At 41.9% G+C, this 12,399-nt stretch overlaps 1 protein-coding gene across 1 annotated transcript in view; it reads left to right on the forward strand.

The window, feature by feature from the left end:
- The window catches only part of LOC143982671 (cytochrome P450 2C23-like), a 46,269-nt gene that overhangs the window by 22,402 nt on the left and 11,468 nt on the right, over positions 1–12,399 (forward strand). Inside the window, exons 3-6 of the mRNA XM_077481591.1 lie at positions 2,436–2,598; positions 6,108–6,257; positions 8,702–8,862; positions 11,063–11,239. Coding sequence (XP_077337717.1) covers positions 2,436–2,598; positions 6,108–6,257; positions 8,702–8,862; positions 11,063–11,239 — 651 coding nt within the window. The remainder of the gene's footprint in view (positions 1–2,435; positions 2,599–6,107; positions 6,258–8,701; positions 8,863–11,062; positions 11,240–12,399) is intronic.

Genomic DNA, 12,399 nt, shown 5'->3' on the forward strand with positions numbered 1-12,399 from the left:
CAGACACGTTCACAGTCCCTCTTTTCCTCAAACTCACCTAGGGGTGTTCTCCTCCCCTTCTTTTTTTTTTGGATTAATTGGGATAGAGTTGAGGGATTTGAGCGGGGTACTCCAAAAACAGAACTATGTACAGATTGAGGACACTGGACTCTTTTCTGTAAGGCTGGAGCAGAAGTCCTTGCACAAGCAAACTGTGGACTTGGCTTTGTAGTAGAAGCAGCTCATAGAGCAAAAGCTTTTTCTTTAGGCTGCTTTCACACTGGGGCGGTATTCAGGCGTTACAGCGCTAAAAATAGCGCCTGTGTAACGCCTGAAAAAAACCGGCCCCTTTAACTCCAGTGTGAAAGCCGGAGGGCTTTCACACTGGAGCGATGCGCTGGCAGGACGGTGAAAAAAGTCCTGCCAGCCGCATCTTTGCAGCGGTGAAGGAGCGGTGTATTCACCGCTCCTATACTGCTCCTACCCATTGAAATCAATGGGACACCGCGGCAATACCGCCGGCAAAGCGCCGCTGCAGCGGCACTTTGCGGGCGGGTTTAACCCCTTTTCGGCCGCTAGCGGGGGTTAAAACCACCCCGCTAACGCCCGCACACCGCCGCTAAAACGACGGTAAAGCGCCGCTAAAAATAGCGGCGCTTTACCGCCACCGCTGCTCCCGCCCCAGTGTGAAAGCAGCCTTAGAGTAGTCAGAGCAGAGCCCTATCACATGGAATTAGGCTGAGCTCTTCAGGACACCAAACACACACAGCTGATTCTTAAGCACAAGAGAGGTGGTAGCAGCCCAAAAGTCTCTACAATCTCTTACAGCAGTCTGTACTCACAAAATGTCCAGGAACAGTTGGTTGCCTCCGTTCTCTAGTGACCCCAGACTAGATCTTATGCAGACAGCCTCTGGGTCAGCTCCCTATAGCTTCAGCATCCAGGTCCTCAGGTCGCCTACCTGAGGCCTCATTAACAGCAAACGCATAGCAGCCATGCTGGACTGATCCTCTGCAGGAAAAAAAAAACAGAAGCTCAGGCTCTGAGTATTTATACAGGCTCCCAGCAGCCTTCAGGGCCCTGCTCCCTGGGATTAGCCAAGGCTGCATAAATATTCATACTACAATCTGTATTGCTCCACACATTCCAGAGAATTCTTCCAGCTCTCTGGAAAGCAGAGGGGGCAGTCAGACTAGGGGCAGCTGAATCACTTGAGAAAGGAACGCACATGCGTCTCATGGACTTCGCACATGCTCTGAAACACGTTGTTTCCCCTGCTTGCTGACATCACACGATGTTTCCACGAGCCAATCGTTACTTTCCTCTGTAGGATACAGCCGGTTTCCTCTCTGGATCCCTGTGACTTTTGCAGCATGGAATTGTAAACTCCTGGAAATATGCCACTGACACCGGCTACATCTCCCTGTTAATGTTGACCCGTGTAGAGCTTCTTTGCATTTTGACTTCTTTTTTATTATTGATTAAAACACTTTTTAACTCAGAGGAGCTCTCCTATCTTTGTTTTTTCTTTGATTTCGAGTCGGCTTCACTCCAGAGAAGAGCAGCCCTTTGTTACAGTAAATATACCTTCCTGATTTATCTTCTCAGTTTGCATATCTAGCACCAACTACCGCTGATTGGACATCTCTTATACATTATTCATTATGGAACTCTTTATGGACCCTTTTTTTTTTATTTTTTTTATTATTTTTTTTTGATGGGACGTTTTCTATACATCAATTAATCCATTGTGGATTATCCTTCCTTTTTTTATTTTATTTTTATTTTTTTATTATTAATCACTTGATTGTGTGACACTACATCGGTGTTCTGAGTGCCAGCATTTGTGGTTTTTGATTGGCTGCCAGCTTTGACAGCTTCTCGGTGAGATAGCTCAGGCTGGTTCAGACTTGTTTCAACATGCCTGAGCTCATCAATGCTAGGAACCAATCAAGTGTTTTCCAGTACACATATGATGATAATGAACATAAAGTACAAAGGATAGCGATCAGGGGATGAGGTCATCACTAATGTATTGCCCTTTCACTGTCCAATCACTGGCTGGGGGCAAGGAGGAGACTAAGCTCTGCTGCTTAACTGCAACATATAAAAATGAGGTCTCACTTGGCAGTACTTTCTAGTGGGGTGGTGTAAATATCAAGGTTGAATGAAAATAAATACAAAACTGTGCATTTCGATGTGTGCCCGGAGTTCAGAAAAAAAAAACTTCTCTCTAACAAAGAACAATGGTGTCAGGTAAGCTATGCCGGTGTTCTGGCAGAGAGTGTCGCGGGCACTATCCAATGGGGGACAGTATATGATAGGACACCGGCCAATTCGTATGTTGCTAAATTTGTAAGTAAAAGCTTTTCTGTAGTTGATGTAACTTGCTGTACCATTTGCCACTCGAATACTTCCCAGTATGTGCTTATACCTTTTGTATATCTGTCCTCCAGCTGAGTGAGACCTATGGCCCTGTGTTCACCATCTACCTATCAAATGTACCTACTGTGGTTTTGGCTGGTTATGACTGTGTGAAAGAAGCTCTGATAGATCACGGTGATATATTTGGTATCAGAGGTCCAACAGAACTCGGAGATCTGCTCTTCAAAGGCTATGGTGAGTAATCTGACCTTTTTACAGAAGTATTACATGACACCGAAGCCCGCGCTGTAGCCGTTGTCCCCATGAGCAGGGAGCTTCCATCTTTGCCCCTCTTCCTTCCGGGGCCGTGAACTCCGGCTCTGTGACTGTCCGGAGTTGTGCGGGACCCCCCAGTCATGGTATGACCCCTATTAGAAACGACGTATGCGCCAATGTCATCAGCGATCACCTTTTTAGTAAATATCTCCTAAACCGTGGAGGTTTAGGAGATATTTGAAGCCCCTACGGGTAAGCCTTAATATAGGCTTGCCTGTAGATAAAAGTGGCTGTACAGTGTGTACAACCACTTTAAATAGAACTTTGGAAGAGAAGGCCAGGACACCCTTAGGTAGTTGCAATGTTAATTGGCAGACTCTGACTTCTACGGGTAGACAGCCAGGCAGGGAAAGGCATCCAGCAAGATGCCACATCTGCAGGTGTAGGAATGCTGTCTCCTATGGCAACAGCCTCTAATGCCGCGTACACACGGTCGGACATTCCGACAACAAAATCCATGTGTTTTTTTTTTTTTTTTTCGATGGATGTTGGCTCAAACTTGTCTTGCGTATACACGGTCATACAAATGTTGTCGGAAATTCCGATCGCCAAGAACGTGGTGACATACAACACTTACAACGAGTCAAGAAAAATTAAGTTCAATAGCCAGTGCGGCTCTTCTGCTTGATTCTGAGCATGTGTGAAACTTTGTGCGTCGGAATTGTGTACACACGATCAGAATTTCCGACAACAGATTTTGTTGTCGGAAAATTTGAGATCCAGATCTTAAATTTTGTTTGTAGGAAATTTTGACGGAAAATGTCCGATGGAGCCTACACACGGTTGGAATTTCCAACAACGAGCTCCTATCAAACACTTCCCGTTGGAAAATCTGACCGTGTGTACAACATAACAGTTTCTAACACAAGGTGTAACAGTTCCGTCACTTCTTCTACAATCACTTCTTGCAGTTATTCAACCCACTGAGCTTCCAGTCTCTCTCAATAGGCTAGATGATTCATTGCCACTGAATCCCTTGAGCACTTCCAGTCTTCACTGTAGTATCTTCCTCAAGCATCACCCCCGCTTCCCTGCTGAGTCCCTAGCTTGGCACTCCAGATACTTATTAAGCTTCACCCTCACTGGCCTGCTCGTTCCCTGGCTTGACACCTGCTGACGTTTCCTGATTCTTCACCGTCCCCGGTTGGTGAGAATACTGCTCCGGTACTTGCTTCAGCTACGCACTGTGGTCCCTGACAGTAAGATGGATGGTCCCTTAGTGGTGACAGCTTCCCCTCTTCCTTCGACCACAACAGGTTTTCTGGCTGGCAGAACCATCACTTCTGGTTGGACTGCAAGCCACAGTCCCAACCCTGCACTGCTCTCTTCCTTCTGGATAGACCCTCAGACAACCTAGCAGTCAGATGTGCCCTGGATAGGCCCAAACTCCGGCCTAGCAGCCAAATGTGGGATAGGCCCAAACTCCAGCCTAGAAGCCCGGGCAGTACAACACACATCCGCCCAGACAGCCATCCAGATGGCACAAAAGCCTGATCACCTGACTCCACCCAAATGCATCGTTTCTCCCAGCAGGCCAAGGGATTCAAGAAAACCCCTACCCATTGGCTGAGATACCCCATATGCTCCTAATCTGTCCTTGCTTTGCTCTTGTCTTATCTAATGCCACCAGGTACCTGGCAGCAGAAGAGAGAAGTGCAGCAGTTCCAGACTTGGGGTGAAATTGATCCCTAACAATGAGCCAAGGTAACTACACTTGGCGGGTAAATTTAGGAGAAAACCTGCCTAAACATCAGGGTGCTACACAAATATATATTGCAGCTTATCAGCCCTTAGATGTGGTGACTACAGTCGGGACAAGGTCATCTAGAACCCAGGCCAAACATGCCAAACTACACCCCCCCCCCCCCAAAATGTATGTGCACTATGTGTCAGAAAAAACACTGAACACTAATCTACATCATAAATTCCCCCTCCTCCAAGTACAAATCTGCCCCCTTGCTAAAATCCCCCCTCTCAGCACAAATCTTTGCCCCCCCCCCAAAAAAAAATTCACCCTTCCTAGCATAAATCATCTACCCCTAAAATGGCCCTCCTGGTACACATCTTCTCTCCCCCCCCCCCCCCCCCTCTTCAAGCAGTGTGTGGTGACAGATGCTTGAATGCATTGTAAAATGTCTGTCACTGCAAGGACATACAAGAAACAGTTGTGTCCAATGTGTTCCTTTCACACAGAAACTCAGCCTATGGCTGCACTGCATCGTACTCTGAAAAAAATGCAGACATGCTTCATTTTATTGCCGTGCACTGTGCTGAATTGTATAGCAGCGCATTGTGCTGCTGTACACTTCCATGGCTGAAGTGTACATTTTATACACTTCAAATAAAGTTTGTACAAAAAAAAAAAGGGAAGCTGTTTGATGCGTTGAATCGTGCACCACATTGCCCCCTACCACAACCCGGAATGGACAGCTACCAGAACGGTAAAGTGCTCTGGTAGCTCTCTGTTCCAATGGGAATTTAACTACTTACGGACCGCCCACCATCATTATACATCGGTACTTTGAAGAGGGTTATCGTTATGGCAGCAGGGAGCTGCCATAACAAAAAAAGTTTTTTAAACTTGCCCCATCCCGCCATGCTCGTATGCAGAAGCGAATACATACGTGGGTAGCCCCCGCATCTGAAAACGGTGTTCAAACCATACATGTGAGGTATCGCCGCAATCATTAGAGTGAGAGCTAATTATAGCCTTAGACCTCCTCTGTAACAAAAAAAAATAAAATGCAACCTGTAGATTTTTTTTTTTAAACTTCGCATATGGAGAGTTTTAAAGGTAAAAATTGGTCGCCGTTCCACGAGTGGGCGCAACTTTGAAGCATGACATGATGGATATCGATTTACTTGGTGTAACATTATCTTTCAGAATATAAAAAAAAAAAATTGGGCTAAATTTACTGTTGTCTTACTTTTTTGATTTAAAAAAAAGTATTTTTTTTTTCCAAAGCAAGTGCGCTTGTAAGACCGCTGCGCAAATAAGGTGTGACAGGGTATTGCAACAACCGCCATTTTATTCTCTAGGGTGTTAGAATCCCCAAAAATAAATTATATATGTTTTATAATATATTTTATATATATATATATATATATATATATATATATATATATATATATATATATATAATATAATATTAATAATAATAATATATATTATTATTATTATTATATTTTATTTATTTTTCTAAGTAATTTTCGAGCAAAAAAAATGATTTTTACTTGTAAACAACAAGTTTGAAAAATAGGCTCAGGCTGAAGTGGTTAATCAAGCCTCCTGCTGTTCCTAACAGGTCACAGACCGGTACCATAACATTTTTCGGTATTCAGTTAGTTTACTTTAGTATTCCTTCATATATGTAACCTGACATTTTTCATTAAATAGTGACAAAATACACAATATACTTTGGTAACAGGACTGATTCTCAGCAATGGGGAGCGATGGAAGTTGATGCGTCGATTCTCGCTGTCTACTCTCAGGAATTTTGGGATGGGGAAGAGAAGCATAGAGGAGCGCATACAAAAGGAAGCCTACTATCTGGCGGAGGAATTTAGAAAGAATGGAGGTTGGTGAACAGCTTTGTTAGCAATGTTAGTTGTTTTTCTTGAGTGTTCAGACACCAGTAATTGGTATTTAATGTATGGCTAAACTTTTAGTTTTGGATAACCGTGGAGAAGGATTAGAACGCCTGTCAGTTTTTATTGCTGTCTGTAATCAGTTGTATATGATTATTAAATCATTTATATCTTGTGTCTCTTACAATGTATTGTTCACTTAGAGCAGCACTCCACCCTGTATTCAAATACTTCTATTTATTGGTTCTGATCTTTTTATGAGTTATTTTTCTGTACTTGCAATGTACTTAACCCCTTCTTGCCTAAGGGTAAAACAAATGTCGATGCCTAAGCACAATTTTGCAACTTTGACATGTGTTAGTAAAACAGCACATATCATCACAACTGCTTTGTGAATTCAGGTGAATTATAAACAAAAAAAGACCTAAAATTTTGAAAAAAACAAAACAGTATTTTTTGCTATAATTCCCCCCCCCCCCCCCCCCCAAAAAAAAGAAGAAAAATTTAATTTCTATATCAGTTTAGGCCCATATGTATTCTTCTACATATTTTTGGTAAAAAAAAAAAAAAAGCGTATATTGATTGGTTTGCACAAAAGTTATAATGTCTACAAAATAGGGAATAGATATGACATTAGTATTATTTATTTTTTGTAGTAATGGCAGTGATCAGATATTTATTTTTTGCGGGATTGCGTCAGACAGATCAGGTACTTTTGACACTTTTTTGGGACCATTGACATTTTATACAGTGATCAGTGCTATAAAAATGCACTGATTACTGAATGAATGTCTCTAGCAGGCCATCAAGGGGGCAATAAAGAGGTTAAATGTGTTCCCTGACTGAAGGAGGAGAGAGATCACTGTTCCTAATCTACTCCCCTGACAGAACAGGGATCTGTCTGTATACATTGAAAGATCCCCGTTCTACCCCTCTGTGGAGCAATCGTGGGTGGCCGGCGGACATCTCAGCCATGCGCATCAGCTTCCCTGCCTTGCAGCGGGTGTGTGGGCAATCCGCTATAGCTGTTTAAAGGGCCTATGTACAGCTACAGCGATGTGAGGGAACGAGCCGACGTGCCGCAGTACAATGACGGTGGCTGGTCGGCAAATGGATAAATTGTCCTGCTCCCAACGATCGCAGAAATACCACATAATTGTATGTTATTTGCTGTTTGTACCCGTAGTACAGCCCAGAAACAATAGTGCACATTTTGCTTATATATATATATATATATATATATATATATATATATAGATATATAGATATATAGATATATATATATATATATATATATATATATATATATATATATATATATATATATATATATATATATATATATATATATATATATATATATATATATATATATATATATATATATTTTTTTTTTTTTTTTTTTTTTTTTTTTTTTTAACCTGCCCAAAATATACTGACCATGACCTTTGATCCCCTACTTGACCCAAACACTAACCCTGGCACTGACCTAGATCAAACCTTGATCGAGGTATTTTTTCTTTCTTTAATATTTTATTATACTGTCTTTTGTTTATCTTTCTCTACAAGGAAATATGGATGCAATGAGGTTGATTTACTAAAGGCAAACAGACTGTGCACTTTGCAAAGTGCAGTTCCTCCAGAGTTTAGTCAAATAGCAGAAACTCTGCTGACTTCCACCATCCAATCATGTACAAGAAAAATGCTGTTTTTTCATTTCCTTGCACATGATTGGGTACTCACTGCAAACAAAAGCTTTATCTCATTTACTAAGCTTTGTAGCAACTGCACTTTGCAAAGTGCACAGTCTATTTGTCTTTTTATTAAATCAACCCCAATGTATCTTTCCTCTCCATTCAGAGAGAAACACAAGGGCAGCTTCACACTAACTGATCAGTGTGATAGCCAATCAGAGGCTATCACAGCGATCAGGTGACCTGGAACTGGGGATTCTGAGTCCTGATTGTTAGTATGGGACCCAAGGCTCCCGCTGAGTCCCTAGTCTCTATGCTGGAAGTGCGCTGTGCAGAACACTCCCAGTACAAAGACAGATGGGCATATATGCGGCCCCGCAGAAAAAATCTCCAGTCCAGTGAGGCCGCATATATGCGTACTGTCTAGGGTTGCCACCTTATCCCTTTAAACCCGAACACATATGAATTACACAGGTTCTAAAGTTTTTAATTACCACCTTAATCAGCCACAGAACCTGTTTAATTATGCGTTCGGTTTTAAAGGGATGAGGTGACAGGAAGGGCTAAAGGAGATAAAACACGCTACAATCACCTCATTTTGATTCCCAAAGCCGCCCAGAGTTTATTTTATTGAGAATGCATGATTTAAAAGAAGTTCTGCTTTTGGTGAAGGCCATGTATGTAATTTAAAGCTTTCTTTATGTGCTGTTGATTAAACAAAACCTGTGGTTTCTTTGCAGAAGTACCCTTTGATCCCACCAGTCTCCTGCGTCTGGCAGTGTCCAATGTTATCTGTTCAGTGGTTTTTGGAGACCGATTTGATTATGAAGACAAGAAGTTTCGGAATATGCTTAAATTGCTTGAAGAACTATTTTTGCTCATGTCCTCCGTATGGGGCATTGTAAGTTGTCCTAATGCCGCGTACACGCTACCGGACTTTTCAGCAGAAACAAAAATATATATTTTGTAAATGTGACTTTTGCTATAGCATCCTAAAGCAGGAATCCTTTGAGTCTGGTATGGATTTAAAGAAGAAAATTCACAAGGTCCCCCTAAAAATCCATACAAGACTTAATCTGCAGCCTGGCTGGCCAGCAAAGGGGGGTTGCAAGCATGTACCCCTCCTTCTCATGAACAATACCAGGCCATATGTCCTCTCAACATGGGTGGATTGTCTTGCCAGGGTGGACTACTTTGGCAAGACACCGTGTCCCCATGTTGATGAGGGCAAGACCCTTTTCCTCACAACCCTGGCCAGTGGCTGTGGGAGTCTGTGTAGGTGGGGGGCTTATTAAAATCTGGAAGCCCTTTTAGTGATAAGAGGGCCCACAGATACTGGCCTTCCCGCACATGAATGAGTATGGGGTACATAGAACCCCTACTCATTCCCAAAAATAAATGTCACCTAGAAATAGACACCCAAATATTTGACAAGTACTTTATTAAACAAATACAAATCCCCAAAAAATGTCCCTTGTTCTAAATGCATTGTTAATCAGGATGCCCGCTGTGTACCAACTTGCGGGGAGAAATAAAGACAACCCAGCACACAGGGCCAATTCTGATGGTGCCCATAGCCAAATTACAGTTCCCCAAGCTGTCATCAGCTATATAAGGGATGGTGCAGGGAAAGTGGTAATGTCCTCATTGACCAAATATGGCTATAGCCATATCTGGTCATTGTCACTGCTCAATAATGGCTTCTGCCCATTTTTGAGCAGTAATGTCACAATAATGGCTTCTGCCATTTTTGAGCAGTAATGTCACCACTGTGCCTGCCCCTTTGTATACGTCGTCATGGCCATATATTGAAGTGGTATAAATACTGCTTCTATGTATATAATTTTTGGCTCCTGCTAAAAAGGGGGCTGGATGGGTGAAAGTTTGGATGCTCATCCGAATGCCAGAACAGAAGTTCAGTCTAAATCTAGGTTCAAACCGACCCATCGGCTCATCCCTAATTGTAATATGGCAGTGTGATTCCAGTAATTCTCACAAAAGTGTCCCAAAAGGAAATCTCTAGTTTGAGCAAATATTGATATTAAGTGTTTGGACTCTCAGAACTTCATTTCTCTCATTGGACTTTGCAGGTAATATTATGTTCTTGACGGTAGCATACAGCGTTTTGCCAATCTGGGGTAGGCAGATTTGAAAAACTTGTTTAATTGCTATTGTCATTTTCCTAATCCTACTTGCTAAGAATGAACTAAAATAAGTTGAGTGCAGATGAAATAGGTTTGATGGTTCTGGAGATGATGGTTTTGAAAGTGTCCATGCACTCTTTCTCTAAGGTTGCATTTGCAACTGAGCATTTACATATAATGGAGCAATTTTTTTCCATACTTCAGCAATTTATTTTAGACCTTGTACACACGGTTGGAGATTCCAACGGAATGTGTCCGATCGCACCGTTTTGTCAGATATTCCGACTGTGTGTGGTCTCCATCGGACTGTTTCCGTCGGAGTATCCGACGGACCAAGTTATCCAACTTGTTGGTAAAATTTCCAGACAAAATGCTCCAATCGGACATACTCCAATCATGTGTAGAGAATTCCGATCGGACAAAGTGCCACGCATGCTCAAATCAAAGTTATTGGCTACTAGCGTGAACGTAGTCCCGTCGTAACGAAATAACGTCATCACGTTCTGAACGGTCGGATTTTCCGACAACTTTGTCCGACCGTGTGTATGCAACAGTTTCGGACAAAATCCGTCTGACAAAAACCGACGGATTTGGTTATCAGAATGTCCGACCGTGTGTACAAGGGCTTAGACAATGAAAAACCTGTTTCTAGAAGGAGTGGATGGTTGGATAGGTTTGAAAAAAAAATTCCTGACCATTTCAGCCATTTTTCTGGTGCTTCCATTGAAGTCCATTAGGACCCTATTAGGACCCTATTCTGCTTCTAAAGTTGCTCATGTAGTGTTGAGCTATAGGCACCTGAGCATTCATATGTGAACAGGCATAATTTAAAAGCATGACTTTGTTGAGAATTTTAGGACTTTGAGCTTCAAGAGACAAAACACTCAGCTGTGAATCAGGGCTAAACCTTTTTTTCATAAAAAGAAATACACAACCTGTAATTTTTTTTATTTTCAGCTCCTCAATATTTTTCCAAAGACAATGAAAATCCTTCCTGGACCCCATCAGGCAATATTTAAAAATCTTGACAAGTTGAGAGAGTTCATTGCAGAGTCTTTGGAAAGTCATAGGCAGACACTTGATGTCAACTGTCCTCGAGACTTCATTGACTGCTTCCTCATCAAGATGGAGGAGGTGATGTATATGTGCTGTTTTACTTTTCCTCTTGACTTGTTGTGCTGTGTCCTTCAATATTCATTACTGTTCAATCTTCATTTTAGTTAGCTAAAGCTAAAAATGATAGTTTACACTGATAGTTGAAATGATAAATGACAAATGATAGTTGACACTGTTGCCACCAAAACAGTTTCCTAAAAAAAAGGGCCCCTGGAAACGTACTTCTCCAGAGGTAACAGATTATTTTTTTGATGAAAAATTTCAGACTCCAGGAGAATCTTCACATACTCTGGGAGTGTCAGATGCCTTGCCCCTTCGACAATCTGTGGTTCTATTGGTCATGCTCTATGTCACTACAGGAAACAGCAGTGGGGTAGCGGCCACCAGGAGGAACCATAGTGCAGAGTGGTGGATCAGTTGCCCAGTGTACCCAGTGGTATGTTGGATGTTGAAGCCGCTTTAGCATTTTGGTGAGGTAGGAAGAACACTAACTAGACTTTGCGTGAATTAATTGGGTACAAACAACAAGGTGTCTTGCTAAGGTGAGCAGCTTGATTTCCATATAAACATCTGCTCAGCTTTCCAAAATGAAGAAAACCTTGTTACTGAATTACATTTAGAAATCTTACCAGGTCTGCAATTGCAGACTAGAAAAGTTGCATTTGTTGTAGGATTAGAGCTTTTCCAATGGCCCATTCACTATGATGAAGCTGTCATTAGTGCTGTATGCATTTTATTAATTTAATTATTTGTTTTATTTTAATTCATTATAGTCATTATTACCAATTTATAAATTTTGTATTAAGCACTGGGGATCTATCATATCTATACAACCTCCAGTGCATAAAAGGGGATCGGAACCTTAATGACAGGTTGGTAATGTTCTAAACATTTCTACAGAAACCAGACTGCAGAATAACGGAAGTCCCTCAGCCATGACTTCCCTTGTGCCTCTGGGTCTTATGACCTAATGGTGTGTGCTGCAGTCAGGATCAATTTGGAAAAGAGTTTGGGCAAATCTCAGAAATTTGGAGATCCCAGGAAACTTGCACCTTTGTAGCAACAGACTGGATGTTTGGAGGGTTTTCATTTACATGATGCCCTATATTATCACCTGAGTTGGTATAGCTGCCATTATCTATCCCTTGTCATGTTAAATTCACTAGAGTTTGCTCAAT

Source organism: Lithobates pipiens, unplaced genomic scaffold (genome assembly GCF_037356315.1).
Source record: "Lithobates pipiens isolate NorthernLeopardFrog02 unplaced genomic scaffold, aLitPip1_a1.2 Scaffold_1, whole genome shotgun sequence".
Classification (NCBI taxonomy): Eukaryota; Metazoa; Chordata; class Amphibia; order Anura; family Ranidae; genus Lithobates; species Lithobates pipiens.